The 20,212-nt window shown below is 36.9% G+C and overlaps 1 protein-coding gene across 8 annotated transcripts in view; it reads left to right on the plus strand.

The window, feature by feature from the left end:
• The window catches only part of ZFAND3 (zinc finger AN1-type containing 3), a 545,448-nt gene that overhangs the window by 174,986 nt on the left and 350,250 nt on the right, over positions 1-20,212 (plus strand). For all 8 annotated transcript variants that reach the window (XM_077161675.1, XM_077161677.1, XM_077161678.1 and 5 more), the window contains exon 2: positions 17,860-17,900. In XM_077161675.1, coding sequence (XP_077017790.1) covers positions 17,860-17,900 — 41 coding nt within the window. The remainder of the gene's footprint in view (positions 1-17,859; positions 17,901-20,212) is intronic.

The following is a 20,212-nucleotide window of genomic DNA, read 5'->3' on the forward strand; positions in this document are numbered from 1 at the left end:
TCGTATCTGACTCTAGTGCTCCCTTTAGTATTTCTTGCAGAGCGGGTCTCTTGGTCACAAATTCTCTCAGTGACTTTTTGTCTGAAAATGTTTTAATTTCTCCCTCATTTTTGAAGGGCAATTTTGCTGGATATTGAAGTCTTGGTTGGCAGTTTTTCTCTTTTAGTAATTTAAATATATCTTCCCACTGTCTTCTAGCTTCCATGGTTTCTGCTGAGAAATCTACACATAGTCTTATTGGATTTCCCTTGTATGTGATGAATTGTTTTTCTCTTGCTGCTTTCAAGATCCTCTCTTTCTCTTTGACCTCTGACATTCTAACTAGTAAGAGTCTTGGAGAACGCCTATTTGAGTCTATTCTCTTTGGGGTGCGCTGCACTTCTTGGATCTGTAATTTTAGGTCTTTCATAAGAGTTGGGAAATTTTCAGTGATAATTTCTTCCATTAGTTTTTCTCCTCCTTTTCCCTTCTCTTCTCCTTATGGGACACCCACAACATGTATATTTGTGAGCTTCATATTATCATTCAATTCCCTGAGCCCCTGCTCAAATTTTTCCATTCTTTTCCCTGTAGTTTCTGTTTCTTTTTCGATTTCAGATGTTCCATCCTCCACTTCACTATTTCTAGCCTCTGTCTCTTTAAATCCACTATTGTAGGTTTCCATTGTTTTTTTCATCTCTTATCATGTGTCTTTCATTCCCATAAGTTGTGTGATTTGTTTTTTCAGACTTTCCATTTCTTCTTTTTGTTGATCCCATGCCTTCTTCATGTCCTCCCTGAATTTATTGATTTGGTTTTTGAAGAGGTTTTCCATTTCTGTTCATATATTCAGAATTAGTTGTCTCAGCTGCTGTATCTCATTTGAGCTATTGGTTTGTTCCTTTGACTGGGCCATATCTTCAATTTTTGTGGTGTGATTTGTCATTTTTTGCTGGCGTCTGGGCATTTAATCAGATTTCCCTGAGTGTGGGACCCAGCAGGTTGAAAGACTTTCGTGTGAAGTCTCTGGGCTCTGTTTTTCTTATCCTGCCCAGTATGTGGTGCTTGTCTGTCTGCAGGTCCCACCAGCAAAAGATCTTGTGGCTCCTTTAACTTTGGAAGACTGTTGCTGCTGGGTGTGTCGTGGAGACAGAGGAAAGGTTGTAGGTTGGTTTTAATGACTTCAAATTGTGAAGTCCTGGGATCTGAATTCCTTGTGAGAGGTATTCCACCTGAGTTGCGTTTCCCCCCTTCCCGCGGGAAAGGTTCAGGTGGTAGAGAGCCCTGAAAGCAGCCTGTTTCTGTGTTCGGGGCAGTCGCAACCTGTGTAATCCCAGCGCTGAGCCCAGAGGCAACCAAGCCTCCACAGAAGCAGCCGCAGAAGGCTCTGTTTCGCCCCCTTTCCTCTTTTTCAGTTAGCCCAATAGGCGTCTTCCACCTTGATCAGTTTTGCCTGAGCTGAGGGTCTATTTTTAGTAGTCAGAAGTTGTTCATTAATGTCACTATTGGTGTTAGGTTGGACTCAGTCTCTACTACTGTTGGAGAGTATTTCCTGCTTGCAATAATATTAGAAATTCCCCAAATGAGGAAATTGAATTTTTCCCTTTCTTCCCCATACTCCCGAGGGGACTTTTCTGTAGAATTTTTAGGTATATGTCCTTCTCTAGACAAAAAATGAAATCATTAAAGCGCTGTAAATGAAATTTTTTTGTCTTGATTACCTCCTCGATAGCTCATTACTAGTGTATAAAAACACTTTTTTTTGTATGCCAAATGGCAGGCGTCACATTTCTTTCTTTTTCCATGTGAGTATCTCATTATTACAGCACCATTTGTTGAATTTTTTTGTTTTGTTTCTGGGAAGTGCATGGGCTGTGAATTGAACCTGGGTCTCCCATATGGCAAGTGAGGATTGTACCACTGAACTATATCCTTGCACCCCCAACACCATTAATTTTTTTAAAAAATATTTTTATTGAGAGATCTTCACATACACAGTCCATACGTAGTATACAGTCAGTGGCTCACAATATCATCACATAGTTGTGTATTCATCACCATGATTAACCATGGATTTTTGCAAGTTGATCTTGTAACCTGCCACTTTGCCAAACTCACTTATTGGCTCAAGTAGCTTCGGTGTCATTTTTCTTCTTGGATTTTCTAAATATGGATCATGTTACCCTCAGTCACGACAGTTTTATTTATTCCTTTCCAATTTGGATACCATTTATTTCTTTTTCTTGCATAATTACTTTAGCTAGAACTTCTAGCACAGTGTTTACTAGCAGTGGTGACAATTGATATCCTTGTCTTGTTTCCAGTCTTAGAGGGAAAGCTTTCATTTTCTCATCATTGGCTATGTTTAGCTGTGGGTTTTTCCTATTTCCTTTTTTTTAATTAAAAATTTTTTTAATACCAAAAAACAAACAAACGTGAACATTCTTAACTTTTCATCATTCTGTTCTACATATATAATCAGTAATTCACAATAACACATAGTTGCATATTCATCATCACCATCATTTCTTGAAACATTTGCATCTATTCAGAAGCAGAAATAAAAAGAAAACAGAAAAAAATTTATATATAACATACCCCTTACCCCTCCTTTCATTGATCACTAGCATTTCAAACTAAATTTGTTTTAACATTTGTTCTCCCTATTATTTATTTTATTCCATAAGTTCTACTCATGACAAGGTAGATAAAAGGAGCATCAGACACAAGATTTTCACAATCACACAGTCACATTGTGAAAGTTATATCATTATACAATCATCTTCAAGAAACATGGCTACTGGAACACAGCTCTACATTTTCAGGCAGTTCCCTCCAGCCACTCCCTTACATCTTGGATAACAAGGTGATATCTGTTTAAAGTGTAAGAATAACCTCCAGGATAACCTCTCGACTCTGTTTAGAATCTCTCAGCCATTGACATTTTATTTTGTTTCATTTCACTCTTCCTTCCCCCTTTTGGTCGAGAAGGTTTTCTCAGTCCCTTGATGCTGAGTGTCAGCTCATTCTAGGATTTCTGTCCCACGGTGCCAGGAAGATCCACACCCATGGGAGTCGTGTCCCATGTAGACAGGGGAGGGTGGTGAGTTTGCTTGTTGTGTTGACTGGAGAGAGAGGCCACATCTGAGCAACAAAAGAGGTTCACTTGGTGGTGACGCTTAGGCCTAATTTTAAGTAGGCTTGACCTATCCTTGGTGGGGTTAAGTTTCATATGAACAAACCCCAAGACTAGGGGCTCAACCTATAGCTTTGGTTGTCCACACTGCTTGTGAGAATATCAAGAATTCAACTTGGGGAAGTTGAATTTTCCCCCTTTCTCACCATTCCCAGAAAGGGACTTTGCAAATACTTTTTTATTCACTGTTCAAATCACTCTGGGATTTATCGGGGCATCACTCTGGACAAATCCACAAACTCTCATGTCCTACTCAAGGTTCCATGTACTTATGGTGTTCAGTTAAGCTGTCTACATAAGTTATATTAGGAAGTGCACTAATCAAAATATAAATTTTGTACCAAATGAACATTTTTTGCTTTAGTCTCACACATAAGTTGAAATTTTAAAATATTAATTACCATTTTCAGCACCCTGCAGTAATGACATTCCTTTGTTCTTTCTCATGTGAAAACATTTTTAAAATTTGTAGATTTAGTCACTATCATTATACACTTTAGGTGGTCCTAGATTATATCATCTCAGTCTTTATTGTCTATCTTTCTTTCTGATTTCATTTGTGCCCCCAGCCCTCCTCCCTCTATCATTCTCACATTCAACTTCATTCACTGTTTTGATATAATTGTATTACAGTTAGGTAGTATTGTGCTGTCCATTTCTGAGTTTTTGTATTTAGTCCTGTTGCACAGTCTGTATCCCTTCAGCTCCAATTACCCAATATCTTACCCTATTTCTATCTCCTGATGGTCTCTGTTACCAACGAAATTCTCAAAGTGAATTCACTAATGTCAGTTAATATCAGTGAGACCATACAATATTTGTTCTTTTGTTTCTGGCTATTCTCACTCAGCATAATGTCCTTAAGGTTCATCCATGTTGTTACACACTTCATAACTTTATTCTGTCTTACAGCTGCATAATATTCCATTGTATGTATATACCACAGCTTGTTTATCCACTCGTCTGTTGATGGACATTTTGGCTGTTTCCATATCTTCGCAATTGTAAATAATGCTGCTATAAACATTGGTGTGCAAACGTCTGTTTGTGTCCTTGCCCTCATGTCCTCTGAGTAGATACTTAGCAATGTATTGCTGGGTTATATGGCAATTCTGTTTAGCTTTTTTAGGAACCACCAACCTGCCTTCCACAGTGGTTGTACCATTTGACATTCCCACCAACAATGGAGAAGTGTGCCTCTTTCTCCACATCCTCTCCAGCACTTGTCATTTTCTGTTTTATTGATAAGGGCCATTCTGGTGGGTGTGAGATGATATCTCATTGTGGTTTTGATTTGCATTTCTCTAATAGCCAGGGAATTATTGGCCATTTATATTTCCTCTTCTGAGAAGTGTCTGTTCAAGTCTTTTGTCCATTTTATAATTGGATTGGCTGTCTTTTTGTTGTTGATTGAACAATCTCTTTATAAATTCTGGATACTAGACCTTTATCTCATATGTTGCTTCCAAATATTGTCTCCCATTGTGTAGGCTGTCTTTTTTCCTTTCTTGACAAATTTGTTCGATGCGCAAAAGTGTTTAATTTTGAGGAGTTCCCATTTCTTTCTTTCTTTCTCTAGTACTCTTGCTGTGGGTGTAAGGATTAGAAAATCGCCTCCTAGTATGAGATTTATAAAATATTTCCCTACATTTTCCTCTAACAGTTTTATGGTCTTAGATCTAATGTTTAGGTCTTTGTTCTGTTTTGAGTTAACTTTTGTATAGGGTGTCAGATATGGGTCCTCCTTCATTCTTTTGCATATGGATATCCAATTCTCTAAGCACCATTTATTGAAGAGACTGTTCTCTCCCAGGTGAGTTGGCTTGACTACCTTATCAAAGATCAATTGTCCACAGATGAGAGGGTCTATATCTGAATACTCTATTTGATTCCATTGGTCTATATATCTGTCTTTTTACCAGTGCCATGCTGTTTTGACCACTGTAGCTTCATAATACGCCTTAAAGTCAGGTAGCGTGAGACCTCTGCCTTCATTTTTTTTTCCTCAAGATACTTTTACCTATTCGGGGTACCCATGCCCTTCCGGATAAATTTGGTTATTGGTTTTTCTATTTCTGAAAAGTAAGTTTTTGGAATTTTAATTGGTATTGCATTGAATCTGTAAATCAATTTAGGTAAAATTGACATCTTAACTATATTTAGTCTTCCAATCCATGGACATGGTATCCCCTTCCATCTATTTAGGTTTTCTGTGATTTCTTTTAACACTTTCTTGTAGTTTTCTTTGTATAGGTCTTTTGTCTCTTTAGTTAAATTTATTCCTAAATATTTTATTCTTTTGGTTGCAATTGTAAATGGAACTTTTTTCTTGATTTCCCCCTCAGATTGTTCATTACTAGTGTATAGGAACACTACAGATTTTTTTTTTTTTAACATGGGCAGGCACTGGGAATCGAACCCGGGTCCTCTGACATGGCAGGCGAGCATTCTTGCCTACTGAGCCACCATGGCCCGCCCAACACTACAGATCTTTGAGTGTTGATCTTGTAACCTGCCACTTTGTTGTACTCATTTATTAGCTCTAGTAATTTTGCTGTGGATTTTTCGGGGTTTTCCACATATAGTATCATATCATCTGCAAACAGGAAGAGTATTACTTCTTCCTTTCCAATTTTGATGCCTTGTTTATTAGCATATAATATGCTAATGATGCCTTTATTTATTAGCATAAATTTGTTCATAGTATCCTGTCATTACTTTCTTTATTTCTGTGGGGTCAGTGGTTATGTCTTGTCTAATTTCTCTGGCTAGAACTTCCAACACAATGTTGAATAACAGTGGTGACAGTGGACATCCTTGTCTTGTTCCTGATCTTAGGGGGAAAGTTTTCCATTTTTCCCCATTGAGGATGATGTTAGCTGTGGATTTTCATATATTCCCTTTATGATGTTGAGGATGTACCCTTCTATTCTTATCCTTTGAAGTGTTTTCAACAGGAAAGGATGTTGAATTTTGTCAAATGCGTTGTCTGCATCAATCGAGATGATCATGTGGTTTTTCTGCATTGATTTGTTGATATGGCATATTACATTAGATTTTCTTATGTTGAACCATCCTTGCATACCTGGGATGAATCCTACTTGGTCATGATGTATAATTCTCTTAATGTGTTGCTGGATTCGATTTGCTAGAATTTAGTTTAGGATTTTTGCATGTGTATTCGTTAGAGAGATTGGTCTGTAGTTTTCCTTTTTTGTAACATCTTTGTCTGGCTTTGGTATGAGGGTGATGTTGGCGTCATAGAATGAGTTAAGTAGCTTTCTCTCCTCTTTAGTTTTTTTGAAGAGTTTGAGCAGGATTGGTACTAATTCTTTCTGGAATGTTTGGTAGAGTTCACATGTGAAGCCATCTCGTGGACTTTTCTTTTTGGGGAGCTTCTTAATGACTGATTCAGTTTCTTTACTTGTGATTGGTTTGTTGAGGTTGTCTATTTCTTCTTGAGTCGAAGTTGGTTGTTCATGCTTTTCTAGAAAGTTGTCCATTTCATCTACATTGTTTTATTTATTAACATAAAGTTGTTCATAGTATCCTGTTATTACTTTCTTTATTTCTGTGGGGTCAGTGGTTATGTCTCCTCTTCCATTTGTGATCTTATTTATTTGCATCCTCTCTCTTCTTCTTTTTGTCAGTCTTGCTAACGGTCCATCAGTCTTATTGATTTTCTCATAGAACCAGCTCCTGGTTTTGTTGATTTTCTCAATTATTTTCTTGTTCTCAATTTCATTTATTTCTGCTGTAATCTTCATTATTTCTTTCCTTTTGCTTGCCATGGGGTTAGTTTGCTGTTCTTTCTCTACTTCTTCCAAGTGGACAGTTAATTGCTCAATTTTTGCCCTTTCTTCTTTTTTGATATAGGCATTTAGGGCATTAGATTCCCTCTTAGCACTGCCTTTGCTGCATCTCATAAGTTTTGATATGTTGTGTTTTCATTTCTATTTGCCTCGAGATATTTACTGTTTTCTCTTGTAATTTGTTCATTGATCCACTGGTTTTTTAAGAGTGTATTGTTGAGCCTCCACATATTTGTGAATTTTCTGGCACTGTGTGTATCATTGATTCCCAGCTTCATTCGTTTATGATCTGAGAAAGTGTTTTGTATGATTTCTATCTTTTTAAATTTGTTGAGACTTACTTTGTGACCCAGCATATGGTCTAAACTTGAGAATGATCCATGTGCACTTGAGAAAGGTGTATCCTGCTCTTGTGGGGTGTAATGTTCTATAACTGTCTGTTAAGTATAGCTCATTTATTGTATTATTCAAATTCTCTGTTCCTTTATTGATCCTCTGCGTAGGTGTTCTGTCTATTGATGAGAGTGTGGAATTGAAGTCTCCAACTAGTATGGTAGATGTGTCAATTTCTCTTTTCAGTGTTTGTCGCAAGTATTTTGGAGCATTCTGACTCGGTGCATACATATTTATGATTTATGTCTTCTTGTTGAATTGTTCCTTATTATCAATACATAGTGTCCTTCTTTGTCTCTTTCAACTGTTTTACATTTAAAGTCTAATTTGTTAGATATTAGTGTAGGTGTTACTGCACTTTTCTGATTGTTATTTGCATGAAATATCTTTTCCCAACCTTTCACTTTCAACCTATGTTTATCCTTGGGTCTAAGTTGTATTTCCTGTAGAAAGCTTATAGATGAGTCCTATTTTTCAATCCAGTCTGCCAGTCTATGTCTTTTGATTGGGGAGTTTAATCCATTAACATTTAGTGTTATTACTGCACAGGTAATAACCTTTCTTCTACTATTTTTCCTTCTGGATTTTATATGTCATATCTAATTTTACTTCTTTTTACCTTTACTCATAGTCTTCCTTTCTACACCCTTCTCCACACCTCTCTCTTCTGTCTTTTTGTATCTGTCTCTAGTGCTCCCTTTAGTATTTCTTGCAGAGCCAGTCTCTTGGTCACAAATTCTCTCAGTGATTTTTTGTCTGAAAATGCTTTAATTTCCCCCCTCATTTTTGAAGGTGAGTTTTGCTGGATATAGAATTCTTGGTTGACAGTTTTTCTGTTTTAGTAACTTAAATGTATCATCCACTGTCTTCTTGCCTCCATGGTTTCTGCCGAGAGATCTACACATAGTCTTATTGGGTTTCCCTTGTATGTGATGAATTGCTTTTCTTTTGCAACTTTCAAGATTCTGTCTATCTCTATGACCTTTGACATTCTGATTAGTAAGTGTCTTGGAGTACGTCTGTTTGGATCTGTTCTCTTTGGGGTACACTGCACTTCCTGGATCTGTAATTTTAAGTCTTTCATAAGAGTTGGGAAATTTTCAGTGATAATTTCTTCCATTAGTTTTTCTCCTCCTTTTCCCTTCTCTTTTCCTTCTGAGACACCCACAACATATATATTCATGCACTTCATGCTGTCATTGAGTTCCCTGAGTCACTGCTCATATTTTTCCATTTTTTTCCTGTATTTTCCTTTGCTTGTTGGATTTCAGATGTTCCATCCTCCAGTTCACTAATGCTATTTTCTGCCTCTTGAAATCTAACATTGTAGGTTTCCATTGTTTTTTTTCATTTTTTCTACTGTGCCTTTCATTCCCATAAGTTCTTTGATTTGTTTTTTCAGATTTTCGATTTCTTCTTTTTGTTCATTCCTTACCTTCTTTATATCCTCCCTCAGTTCATTGATTTGATTTTTGATGAGGTTTTCCATGTCTGTTCATACCTTCTGAATTAATTGTTTCAACTCTTGTATCTCATTTTAATTGTTGGTTTGTTCCTTTGTATAGGCCATATCCTCAATTTTCCTAGTGTGATATGTTATTTTTTGCTGGCCTCTAAGCATTTAATAACATTTATTCTGGAGATTGTTTTCACTTCCTTTACCTAGAATTTTCTTGCTGGATCAATTTGTTGTCTCTCTGTTCTTTGACATTCAGTTCAGCTTTTTCTGGACCACTAGCTTAGGTTTTGTTTAACAGAGGAGAATTTTTCAGTTCCTGTTTTCTTGTTTCTTGCCCTGCATGTATGGTGCCTTTCCCCCCCGACCCTTAGGAGGATATACTTAGGTATTATAGAACCCAGCCGGATTTTCCCAGACCAAACTGGACTCCTGTCAGGAGGAAGGAGTCACCTGCATCAGTTTTCCCTGAGGTGTGACCCAGCAGGTTGAAAGACTTTCCTATGAAGTCTCTGGACTCTGTTTTTCTTATCCTGCCCAGCATGTGGCGCTTGTCTGTCTGCAGGTCCCACCAGTGTAAGGTGATGCGGTACCTTTCACTTTGGCAGACTCTCCCTGCTGGGGGCATGGTGGAGACAGAGGAGAGGTTGTAGGCTGATTTTAATGGCTTCAAATTACCAAGCCCTGGGGGTTTGAATTCCTTGAGGGAGGGATTCCACCCAAGTTGGGCCTCACTCCTTCCCTGGGGAAGGCACAGGCTCCAGACAAGCCCTCAGACAAGCTTGTTTCTGCCTATGCCTGGGACAGTTGCAGCCTGAGAAGCAGTGCCGCTGTATCCATAGGCAGTTAGGCCTTTGTAGAAACACAACCACAAAAACCTCTGTATATATATATTTTTTCTTTTCCCGTCAGCCCTGCCCTCTTGGCGCCGGGGCAAAAGTGAGTGACCTCTGCTTTGACCAGGTTCACCTGAGCTGGTAGCCTATTTTTAGTAGTTAGAATTTGTTAATTGATTCCACAATTGGCATTTGGTTGGGCTCAGTCCCTGCTCCTGGTAAAGTCCCTTTCTTTTCCCCTCTGGGAAGCGGCGCCCCTCTGGGAAGTGGGGGAGGGGCACCGGCCGCTGCCTCTTGGGGAACTCACGCTTCTGGGGGTGCTCACAGCCAGTCCAGCTGGTCTAGACTGGGGAACGCTGTGTGTCTGGTCAGTGACGTGGCCCCAGGAGCTGTTCTGTACTGTTCCTGGTTATTTAGTAGCTGTTTTGGAGGACGAGCTAAATCGCGCACCTTCCTAAGCCGCCATCTTGGCTGTGAATTCCTTTTGTCTCCTACTGTTTCCTTTTATGTTCTCTGTTACTGACCGTGGTTTTCAAAAGAGATGGTAGTACAGCTCCTTGCAAGTTGAGATAAAGCATTTTTTAAATCTGTGTATGTTATCATTACTGTAAATTGTACCCTAAGCCACAATTTTTCATTCGTATACCATTTGAAGAATTGCCGTCAGTTTGATGTCATTCAGAGTACCCCCACTATTCCAAGGATTTTATTGTACTGATTTCTGAATGTGCTTCCAAAGTCCTTTGTTGTGTTAGCTATCTCTTATAATTGCTGGATCACACTTCAGAATTAAATATTAAATCTTTATTTAAAACTTTACTTTCCTCTGCTTTTAAAAGCCTGTTTTGATGTAAAACTTTGACAAAGTAGCCAATACTGGTGTTGCTTCAGGTTCTTCCAGATCTCTGTCTCTTGCCAGTGATATGGACTCTTCCTTTAATAATACCGTTCATAGACTAACCAGACAAATGTCCCCGAACAGTGTGATTCTATTGATACTTCTTCTTCTTCTGATATTGGATTTTTTACTTTCACTGTTTATGAGGGTTTTTTTTTCTTAGTGTTCAGTATGAAATAATTGGTGTCTTCATCAAAATTAAAGCTTTAATAATAAAGCAATTTCCTCTTTTCAAAGTATAATTTAGGGAAGTAATCCTTCATTTACAGTTGGGCGTGTATGGTAAGGCAGCTGCAACCACGTATATACAGTGAGTCAAATTTCATATGTGTGAAATTTGACATTTTTGTTGTTGCTGTATTTTTTTTCCTTGTTTTCTACAGGGACTTTCACATTTTAATTTTTGTTTTCCATTTTTTTGGGGCCAGATTTACAACTAGCCATGCCCTATCTTGTTTTTAATTGTTAGATATTGCTAGATTAAGCTTTTACTAATGTGTACAGGACCTCAGATGATGATGTGCCTTTTTTATGTCTATATGTCTTTTTAGTTCGAGGACTTAAAACAGGAAAATAGGAGGCATATGTTATGTCCTTGATGACTTTTTATTTGGTTATAGAATGTTAAGACACTTCTAATTCCAGTACATCATCTGAATCTAAATTATGTTGAAATTATTTTAAAAAGTGTGCACAGCCTGCATCACTACATTCTAGAAAATAATCTTCTTTATTAAAAGCTCCGTCTTTTCCTTTGCAATATTTCTTTCAAAAGAAAACATTGCAAATGTCTCTATTATTTAGAGTGATGTGTAACAGTTCAGACAGGCTCGATGTACTTTTGAAAGCCTCCTTTGTCATTGTGATCTGGAATGACATACATTTGAACTGGGCTTTTTTTCTTGTTTGCCTGGGGTGAGCAAGGAGTGATGATTTAGTAGAACTGTTTGCTGCTTCCTAGCTCCTGTAAAAGTGAGACTTTCTGACTGAATGGGTAAGTGGTGGCAGGCAGATTGTTACTGGTTTATCATCTAATTTTAACTTTTAGGCAATTGTAATGATTTTTAGAGTGGAGGAAGCATTGTAGTTTCCCCTCCCTTCCTCCCTTTCTTCTTTTTCTTTTTTCCCTCTAGATTATTAAAAGAGCTTGAGTTAGAAAGTGTGACTAGATGGCTTTTACAGATTGGTTCCCTCTATTAAGAAGGAAATGACTTGGTAGTCTAGATTTCTTGATTTTATGACCCATGCCTAACCTAAAGAAGTTTTGGAACCTAGAAAGGAAGGACTTGTCATATTTATTAGTATTGGTTTTCTCTTGTTTTCCTTTTCTTTTTCTTATGCTCCAGATTCTTTTTCACTGTAAGGAAAAAATATTGAAGAACACTGTTGACAGGGATGGTTTGTATTTCATATTTAGTTCTGGGGGCTTAGCTTGTGTGTGTGTGTGTGTGTGTGTTGGGGGGAGCAGGGTGATATATGTGTACATATACTTTACCTGGATAGATGATATGTAGCCAAGAATATAAGTAAGAAGTTTCTAGAATTCCCAGAAATAAGAAATTGTAATTCCCCAGGATGAAGTAGCTTGAAGGCCAATTTATTCTTCATTACAAAATTAATATCTTTTAAAATTGGGTATTTTTTTATTTTAGAAGAAAACACATAATTAAAACAAGATAACCATTTTCTCCATCAATTGAAGATTTACAGTAAAACAAATACTCATTGTTTGTGAGACTGTATTGAACAAAATACTTTCAGATACTTTTGGTGAGAGTTGTATGTTGGTAGAACTTATCTGGAAAGTAATTTGGAAATACTTAACCAGTACTTACCAAAATCATGTAGTAGTTCACCTTTTCAGAATCAATTTTAAAGAAAGTCACTCAGAAAAATATTTATGAACAAAGATTTCTCATCAGATATGTTTGAATAGCAAAATTTATAATAGAAAAATCCTAGGAAAAAGATTAAGCGATAGTAAGTGACTCTATATCTCTATATATTGTAATATTGGCATATAATGGACTATCACAGATCAACATGTGTTTTTGAAGACTAATGACATGGGAAATGTCATTAAATGTAAAGTGAAAAAATAGGAGATTTATATATTTTATCATGCATTTATTTATGAACTATTGCATACATAGAAAAGAAAATGTTACATGAATGTCGAAAAGAAAATATGTAATGTTGAATGTATAAGTTATGAAGCATCATCAAATGAACACTTGTGAATATATAATACAACTTTACTAATGTAGTTAAATATTATTAATTATGCATATCTGTCCATAAGAAGGAAGAATTTCAAAACGTAAACAATACTTTTTTGGGGGGAGGTGAGACTATAAATGGTCTTTAATTTTTGCTTAAATGCTTTTATTTTTCTAAATTCTGTGCGAGGAACATGCATTTTCAAAATCAGAAAATAGTGAATTTTAGAAGAAAAAAATTTAAACTTTTTCTAATTCTAGCTCATTGGAAAGAAACGTCTGAAAGTAAGTGCTACCTATTATTTCCTGAGTGACAAAGCATGGCTAGGTATCCACAGTGGCGTTATCATCATTTGTAGATGGTATGGTATGACAGACAGAGCTCCTGAGAGGTGACAAGCTGAAAGCCACAGGAATTGTAAATGTCCTGTCCTCTTGCCTATCTGGGTAATCCAGAGTAATTTCCTTTTTTCAAGATCCTTAACAGTGCTTAACTCTTGGTGGCGTTTGAGTGACCTTTATAAAATGTATTTTAAGAACCTATTTAGAGTTTTTGTGGTGTATGCTTGCAAAAGAGGATTCATTTCTTCATTTAACAAATATTTTTTTTGGTGCTTATTAAGTACCAAACAAGAATGACAAAGAAGATCTTTGCTGTTATGGCATTTACCTTCTAGTGATGGGAGATAGTATTCATACATGAGAGATATCAGAGAATGATGTTTTGTGAAGAAAATGATAAGATAGGAAGAGGGACTGATTTTAATTGGGTAGTTAGGGGATAGACTACTAAGGAAGTTTGATCCAGGACCTGAGTGACCTGAGTTAACTATGGTTTGGGGATCGAGGGAACAGCATGGGCAAGAGCTCTACACCATATTCTAAGAACAGAGGGAAAAAGCCACTGTGGTTGGAATCTGGTGAGGGGGCCAGAATGTTGAGAGATGAAGAGGAGATATAGGCAGAGTCAGAACAAGAGACTTTGAGGCTTTGGTAAGAAGCTTGAATTTTATACTAAATGCAATAGGAAATTGCTAGATGGCATTAAGCAGGAAAAAGTAGCATGAAATTATGTCTTTTTTTTTTTTTTTAATGATTGCTGTGGTTGCTATGTGGAAAATCATGGTGAACAATCAGGAATGGGTGTGGTGAGAACAGTTGAAAGTATTTAAGCTGGTCCAAGTGAGAGTTAATTGTGGCCAAAATAGCAGTGGAGAAGGAGAGAGTGAGTAGATTTGTGGTCTAAATAATTTGGAAATAGGGCCACTGGATCTTGCTAAGTATAAGAATACTTTGGAGCTATTGCAGGTTTGGTTCTCGACCACTGCAATAAACATTTATCGTAAAAAAGTGAGTCATGAATTTTTTGTTTCCTGATACATCTAAAAGTTGTAGTTGTACTATGTTATAGTCTATTAAGTTTGCTGCTGAGCAACTGAAAAGATAATATTGCCATTTGTAAGTTAGGCAAGATTGGAGAACAAATTTGAGGAGAATATTGAGAGTTCTAATTTAAATGATAAGTTGAGCTGCAAATTGAGATGTCACATAGATGTCTGAGTTTGGAGCAAGGTGAAAATATTGTGACTGAAGGTTAAGCTTTGGTATTCTTTAACGTATCGATGCAGGGAGAAGTAGAGAATTGAGCCCTGGGACCTCCAACCTTGCAGTGGAGGAGGAGCCAGCAGAGGAGGCTAAGAGGGAGTGGTTAGGTGGGAAGAAAAGTGGCAGGTAGGTGGGTGGGTATAGGTTTAATCTAGGACCAGAGTAACAAGAAGGTAAAAGAGAGTGTTTCAAGAATGGTCCTCTGGATCACATACTGCTGAGAAGCAGAGTAAGATGAAATCAGAGACATAATTCTTGCCTATTAGTTTTCTGAAGCTGCTGTAATATATTACCACCGATTTGTGGTTTGAGAACCACAGAAATTTATTTTCTCACAATTTGGAGGCTAGAATTCTGTACAAAATAGAACAGTGCTAACCTCTCTCTGAGGGCTCTAGGAGAGAATCCACTCCTTGCTTCTTCCAGCTTCAGGTGGCTCTCTGCATTCCTGGACTATGGCTGCTTCACTCCAGTCTCTGCCTCCGTCTTTACATCACCTTCTCTGTGTCTCTCAAAACTCACTTTGCCTCTCTCTTATAGGGACATTTATGATGGTATTTAGGGCCTATTTGGGTAATTCAGAATAATTTCCATTTTTCAAGATCCTTAATTTAATTCATTTGCAAAGACTATTTTTCCAGATAAGGTAACATTTACAAGTTACAGGGATTAGGATTTGATATTTTTGGGTAGCCATTTTCATCTTGGTTTTAGGAATATGGTAGTCACTGGAGACCTCAATAAGAGCAATTTTACTGATTAACATAAGAAAATCATATCTAGTTTTTTCATACTTACTACCATGTGGAGAACTATTATCTGTCCAAGACTGTGCAAATTGTTCACATTGCCTTTTCCATAGGCAATCAGTAGTTGTGTGTCTGTAGTTACCTTTGAGTTTTACTTGCTGGACACAAGAAAGGAGCTAAGTTTTCAGAAGCCTCTGCCAGCTCCTTCAGCTTTTGTATTGTTAACTCACATGATCCACATTGGCATTGCTTGGCAGTGACCATTATTTCTATAACTGAAATCTGGTTTATTTCTCTTAATATCTGTTTTGATTAATATCAGTAGCTGAATTATTTCATTTGAGATCTGATTGATAACCACGTGACTGAAAAACTCCTTTTCAGGATGTTGTGGATGTCATTTAGGTAATCCATAGGTATAGTGGGCGTTTCAAATATGTATCCTATGTGAAGCCAGATCAAGGGAATGCAGAGAAAAATGCTGTTTTGCCATTTTTTTCTTACTAGCTTTATGAAACGAAGATATTAAAACTTCTTGTAGTTCTGAGCTGCCCTCAGTTCTCTGTGTGCTTTTCATGATTTCTCTTGGACAGTGGAGAGCAACAGAAGTGATAAACCAGTTACCACTTGTTCTCTTTGACACCAACTGCATGAACAAGAGATAGCAACTACATCAGAAAGGGACTTGCCTCTTGTAGGGGCTTGTTTCTAGTAACAAAGGACTTCCTCCATCTCCATTTCTCCCTTGGGTGATGACTGAAATGCTGGGAGTCTTAGGTTGTTTTCATGTATGTATGTGTATGTTTGTGTGTGTGTTGTGTTTTGGAGGGGATGGTGAGGGTTGTGTTTTCTCCAGATGGAGGGTTTCTTTTTTTAGGGAGCTAACTTGATTACACAGATGCAAGAATCTTCCCTAATCATCATTACATTTTTAGTTGTGGGACCATTCTCCCTATCTACTAGAGTAGGATTTGTGTGCTCCCCTCAGCTTCTGTATTGGAGGCAAAATCCCTAGCCTGTCGTAGTGGAAGTTAGTCAGACTAGGTTCATCCACTCCCTAGTTCTCTGACCTTCGGAAAATTACAAACCCTTGTAGAGTCTCTCTTTCCTTATTGATAAATGGGAATATAAGCATCTAGTTTATGCTAACCACATAGTAAGCATTTGAGATATGAGATGCCGCTGTTGCATCTCTTCATCTGTTTGTTCATTTTTATTCATTTATTGATACTTAAACTTCCTGATTGTCTTTGATATGCTTATATTAAGCAGAGTCCTAAAGGAAAAACCATTTGTTGATGTGACATCTCTTTTTGGGAAAGTGAAACAATGACTCTTCCAATTCCCACATTGTCATCCTTTAATGATCACTCACCACTAGGTCTTGGATTCCAGCACATTGGAAAACAGTGATAGTCATCAGGGAATAGTTCTTGAGAGAGACTTACTTTGTGAGATTTAGTAAGGAGGGCAGAAGAAAGTTTGGCTTATTCCATGTACAAAGGCAGCTATGGGCAAAGGCTTGGATAGTTGCTGAGGATATGAGGCTGTAAATAGGTCAGCTTGCTCAACAAGGAGTATTTCTAGATTTTTTGGAAGAAAGACCTCTAAGAAACAGTCCACTTGGGAGAGGATCGGGAAGAGAAACAACAGTGAGATTCACTTAACAAAGAAGTCATTATTGATTGCCTACCATGTTCTACCTGGGCTGTTGTGTGGTGTCAGGTGCTGTGTTGTGAACAACGGGTGACGTTGTGGCCTTTGGTGTTATCTCAAGCCTGAGGCCAATACTTTCTCTGCAGGTTCCTAGCAGACCTGGGTAAGCTGCTTAACTAGCAATGGGAATGACAGCGTATGTCTTTCATTTCAAGACCCATTAGAATGATGAGACTTTTCCTTATCAAAGTTTTCATCACTTGTAGTCAATTATAAGATTTCATGGTTAACAGAAATGTTAGTGTGATTTTTTTTTAAGTGTATCTTAAAGCAATGTGGTTTTACACATCTCAGGGATTTTGGAAAGATTAATAAATGTTAAGTGCCGATACAAGTTAGTATTCAGTGAATTGTAGCTATTATTAACAGAAGAAAGGACATGAAAAATAATTTGAGGTCAAAATGTGATCAGGATCTGAAACAGGATTAGAATAAGGAGCCAGAAGAAGAGATAAGTTCAAATAATGTTGTAAAGATGAATGCATATACCAGGAGATTTTACCCCATTTAGAGATGAAATTGTTGTCATTTATAGTGATAACTTTGTGCTGCATGTTCCCAAGTGAACAGAGGGAATGTGGTAATCATGTGGGATAAATTGATTCTTGTGTCGTCTTCTCGGCACATTACAATATTTCTAGGTAATGACTTTGAACTTGTTGCTAAATAATCTGCTCATCACCATAACGAAAGTAATAGCTGCCACATGGGCTAAAAAAAAAAAGTGTTTTATTTTTGTTTGTTTTTTGGGGGGAGGGTGGGGTTAATGCCTAGCTAGTGACTGGTGTTGTTTTGTTTGTTTTTGTTTTATTGGGGGTGGGGTAATGCCTGGCTACTGACTGGTCATTAGTTCATTAGTTTAGTTGCCTGACCAGGAAAGTCTTTTGGGTATATTGCAAACATCTTATGTTTTGATTAGAGTGAATACTGAATTTTTTAGCTCTTCTTTCTTTCTTTCCTTTTTTTTTTTTTTTTGTTTTTTTTTTTGTTTTGGCCCCAGGTCCAGCAAGACTATGAATCTCTGTTCGAAATGCTTTGCTGGTAAGTGCAGAAAAAGGGTTCTTTCTTTTTTTATTTTTATTTTTCCTCTTTCGGATATTTTTTAGACTATCAGTTGTTTGGCCCTCCTTTGGATTTATGCATGGAGTTTTATTTTCTGTGTGTGAAAACAGTTTTTTCCTCACTAAGGTGCTTTATGTATTTGCTTGGAACTATTGAAACAGTTTTCACACAGTGAAATGCAGACTCGTGTACTTACACTTGATGAACTTTCCTCAATTTCAGTTTTTGGTGTGCTCTGAAATTGTAAAAACTCTAGCTTTAGTAGGATAATATATACACAAATTGGATGCTGACTTGAATGATTAATAGTGAGTGTTGGTTTTACCAATGATAATATAAGAGAAATAATATTTTCATGTTGGAATCAGGAAGATAATCGTGATGCGTTTACCTTTCTAATCCAGTCCCTCATTGGAAATTGCGTTAAATCACTTAATCCCTTTGGACCTTAAATTCATCGTTTATAAAATGAAGGACCTGGGCTCCGTGTTTGCCAAGAGCCCTTTCCTAGTCCCTAGAGATTGAATGTTGACTCCTTGAATTATGGCTTCTTCAAGAAGTAGAAACCTTTAGTTATTTTTAGAACTTTATATCTAATGATCTTTCTTCAAGAGCTAAGTCTTTATCCATTAAGATATTTTTAACTTTCTTTTTTATTTATTTTTATCTGATTATGCTGTTTGGACAAGGAAATAAAGTATAAGCTTTAGAACTTTACATTTATGCCTAAATTATAGGAAGGACTTGGAAGGGTTGGGGAAGCTAGCAGTTTGTATCTGTTGAAAATTTGGTATTTGTCAAATACAAATAGTTGTTTTAAAGAAAAAAAAAAGGAAAAAATAATTTGACTTTTATCCAACTTTTAGCACTATTTTTGCCATGCTAAATGAATACATTTTGACTTTTTACTCTGTGTATTTATGGTTACAGATAGGAAGAAATGCTTCCTTACTAATGAGGATTTAACTTTATAACAGATAAAAGTTGCAGTGATACAGTATTTATAGATTAGATTGTAGGTCTTTATCCACATAGAGCATCTCCTTGTTGTTCAATAAAGGATGGCTTTGGGAGAAAGCCAGGTACTTTTTTTTTTTGGCATGGGTAGGCTTCAGGAATTGAACCCGCATCTCTGGCCTGGCAGGCAAGAATTCTGCCACTGAGCCACTGTTGCACCCACCCCCCCCCTTTTTTTCTTTTGAATTGGGCAATTTAAATATTGATTTTTTAAAAATGTTTTTATTGACAAATCTTCACACACATGCAGTCCATGCATGATGTGCAATCAGTGGCTCACAGTATCATCACATAGTTGCATATTCATCATAGTGATCATTTTTAGAACATTTGCATCACCCCAGAAAAAAGAAATAAAAAGAAAAAACTCATGCATCCCATACCCATTACCCTTCTCTTTCATTGACCACTGATATTTCAATTTATTTTACCCCTTGTCTCTCCTATTATTTATTTAATTTTCATTTTCATTTTAATTTTTCGCTTGAACAGACACCAGGAGTTGAACCTGGGTCTCTGGCATGACAGGCGAGCCACCGTGGCCCATCCTATTTATTTACTTTTATCCATATTTTTTTTACTCATCTGTCCATATCTTGGGTAAAAGAGGCATCAGACAAAAGGTTTTCACAATCATGCAGTCATGCTATAAAAGCTGTATCATACAATTGTCTTCAAGAGTCAAGGCTACTAGATGTTTTTTGAAGATGATTGAATAATGATATAGCTTTCACAATGTGACTTTGTGATTGTGAAAACCTTGTGTCTGATGCTCCTTTTATCCACCTTATCAAAAGACGAGTAAAACATATGGAATAAAAATAAATAATAGGGAAAACAAATGTTAAAGTAAATTTAGGTTGAAATGCTAGTGATCAATGCAAGGAAGGGGTAAGGGGTATGGTATGTATGAATTTTTTTGTTATCTTTTTATTTTTCCTAATTGATGCAAATGTTCTAAGAAATGATCATGATGATGAATATGCAACTGTGTGATAATATTGTGAATTATTGTATATGTAGAACGGAATGATCATAAGTTAAAAAAAGATTCTTTTAAAAAAAAAAGAGTCAAGGCTGCTGAAACACAGCTTAACAGTTTTAGGTACTTCCTCCAGCCTCTCTAATACGTCATAAACTAAAAAGGGATATCTATATAATGTATAAGAATAACCTCCAGGATAACCTCTGGACTCTGATTGAAATCTCTCAGCCACTGAAACTTGATTTTGTCTCATTTCTCTCTTTTGCCTTTTGGTCAAGAAAATTTTCTC

Source organism: Tamandua tetradactyla, chromosome 5 (assembly GCF_023851605.1).
Source record: "Tamandua tetradactyla isolate mTamTet1 chromosome 5, mTamTet1.pri, whole genome shotgun sequence".
NCBI lineage: Eukaryota > Metazoa > Chordata > Mammalia > Pilosa > Myrmecophagidae > Tamandua > Tamandua tetradactyla.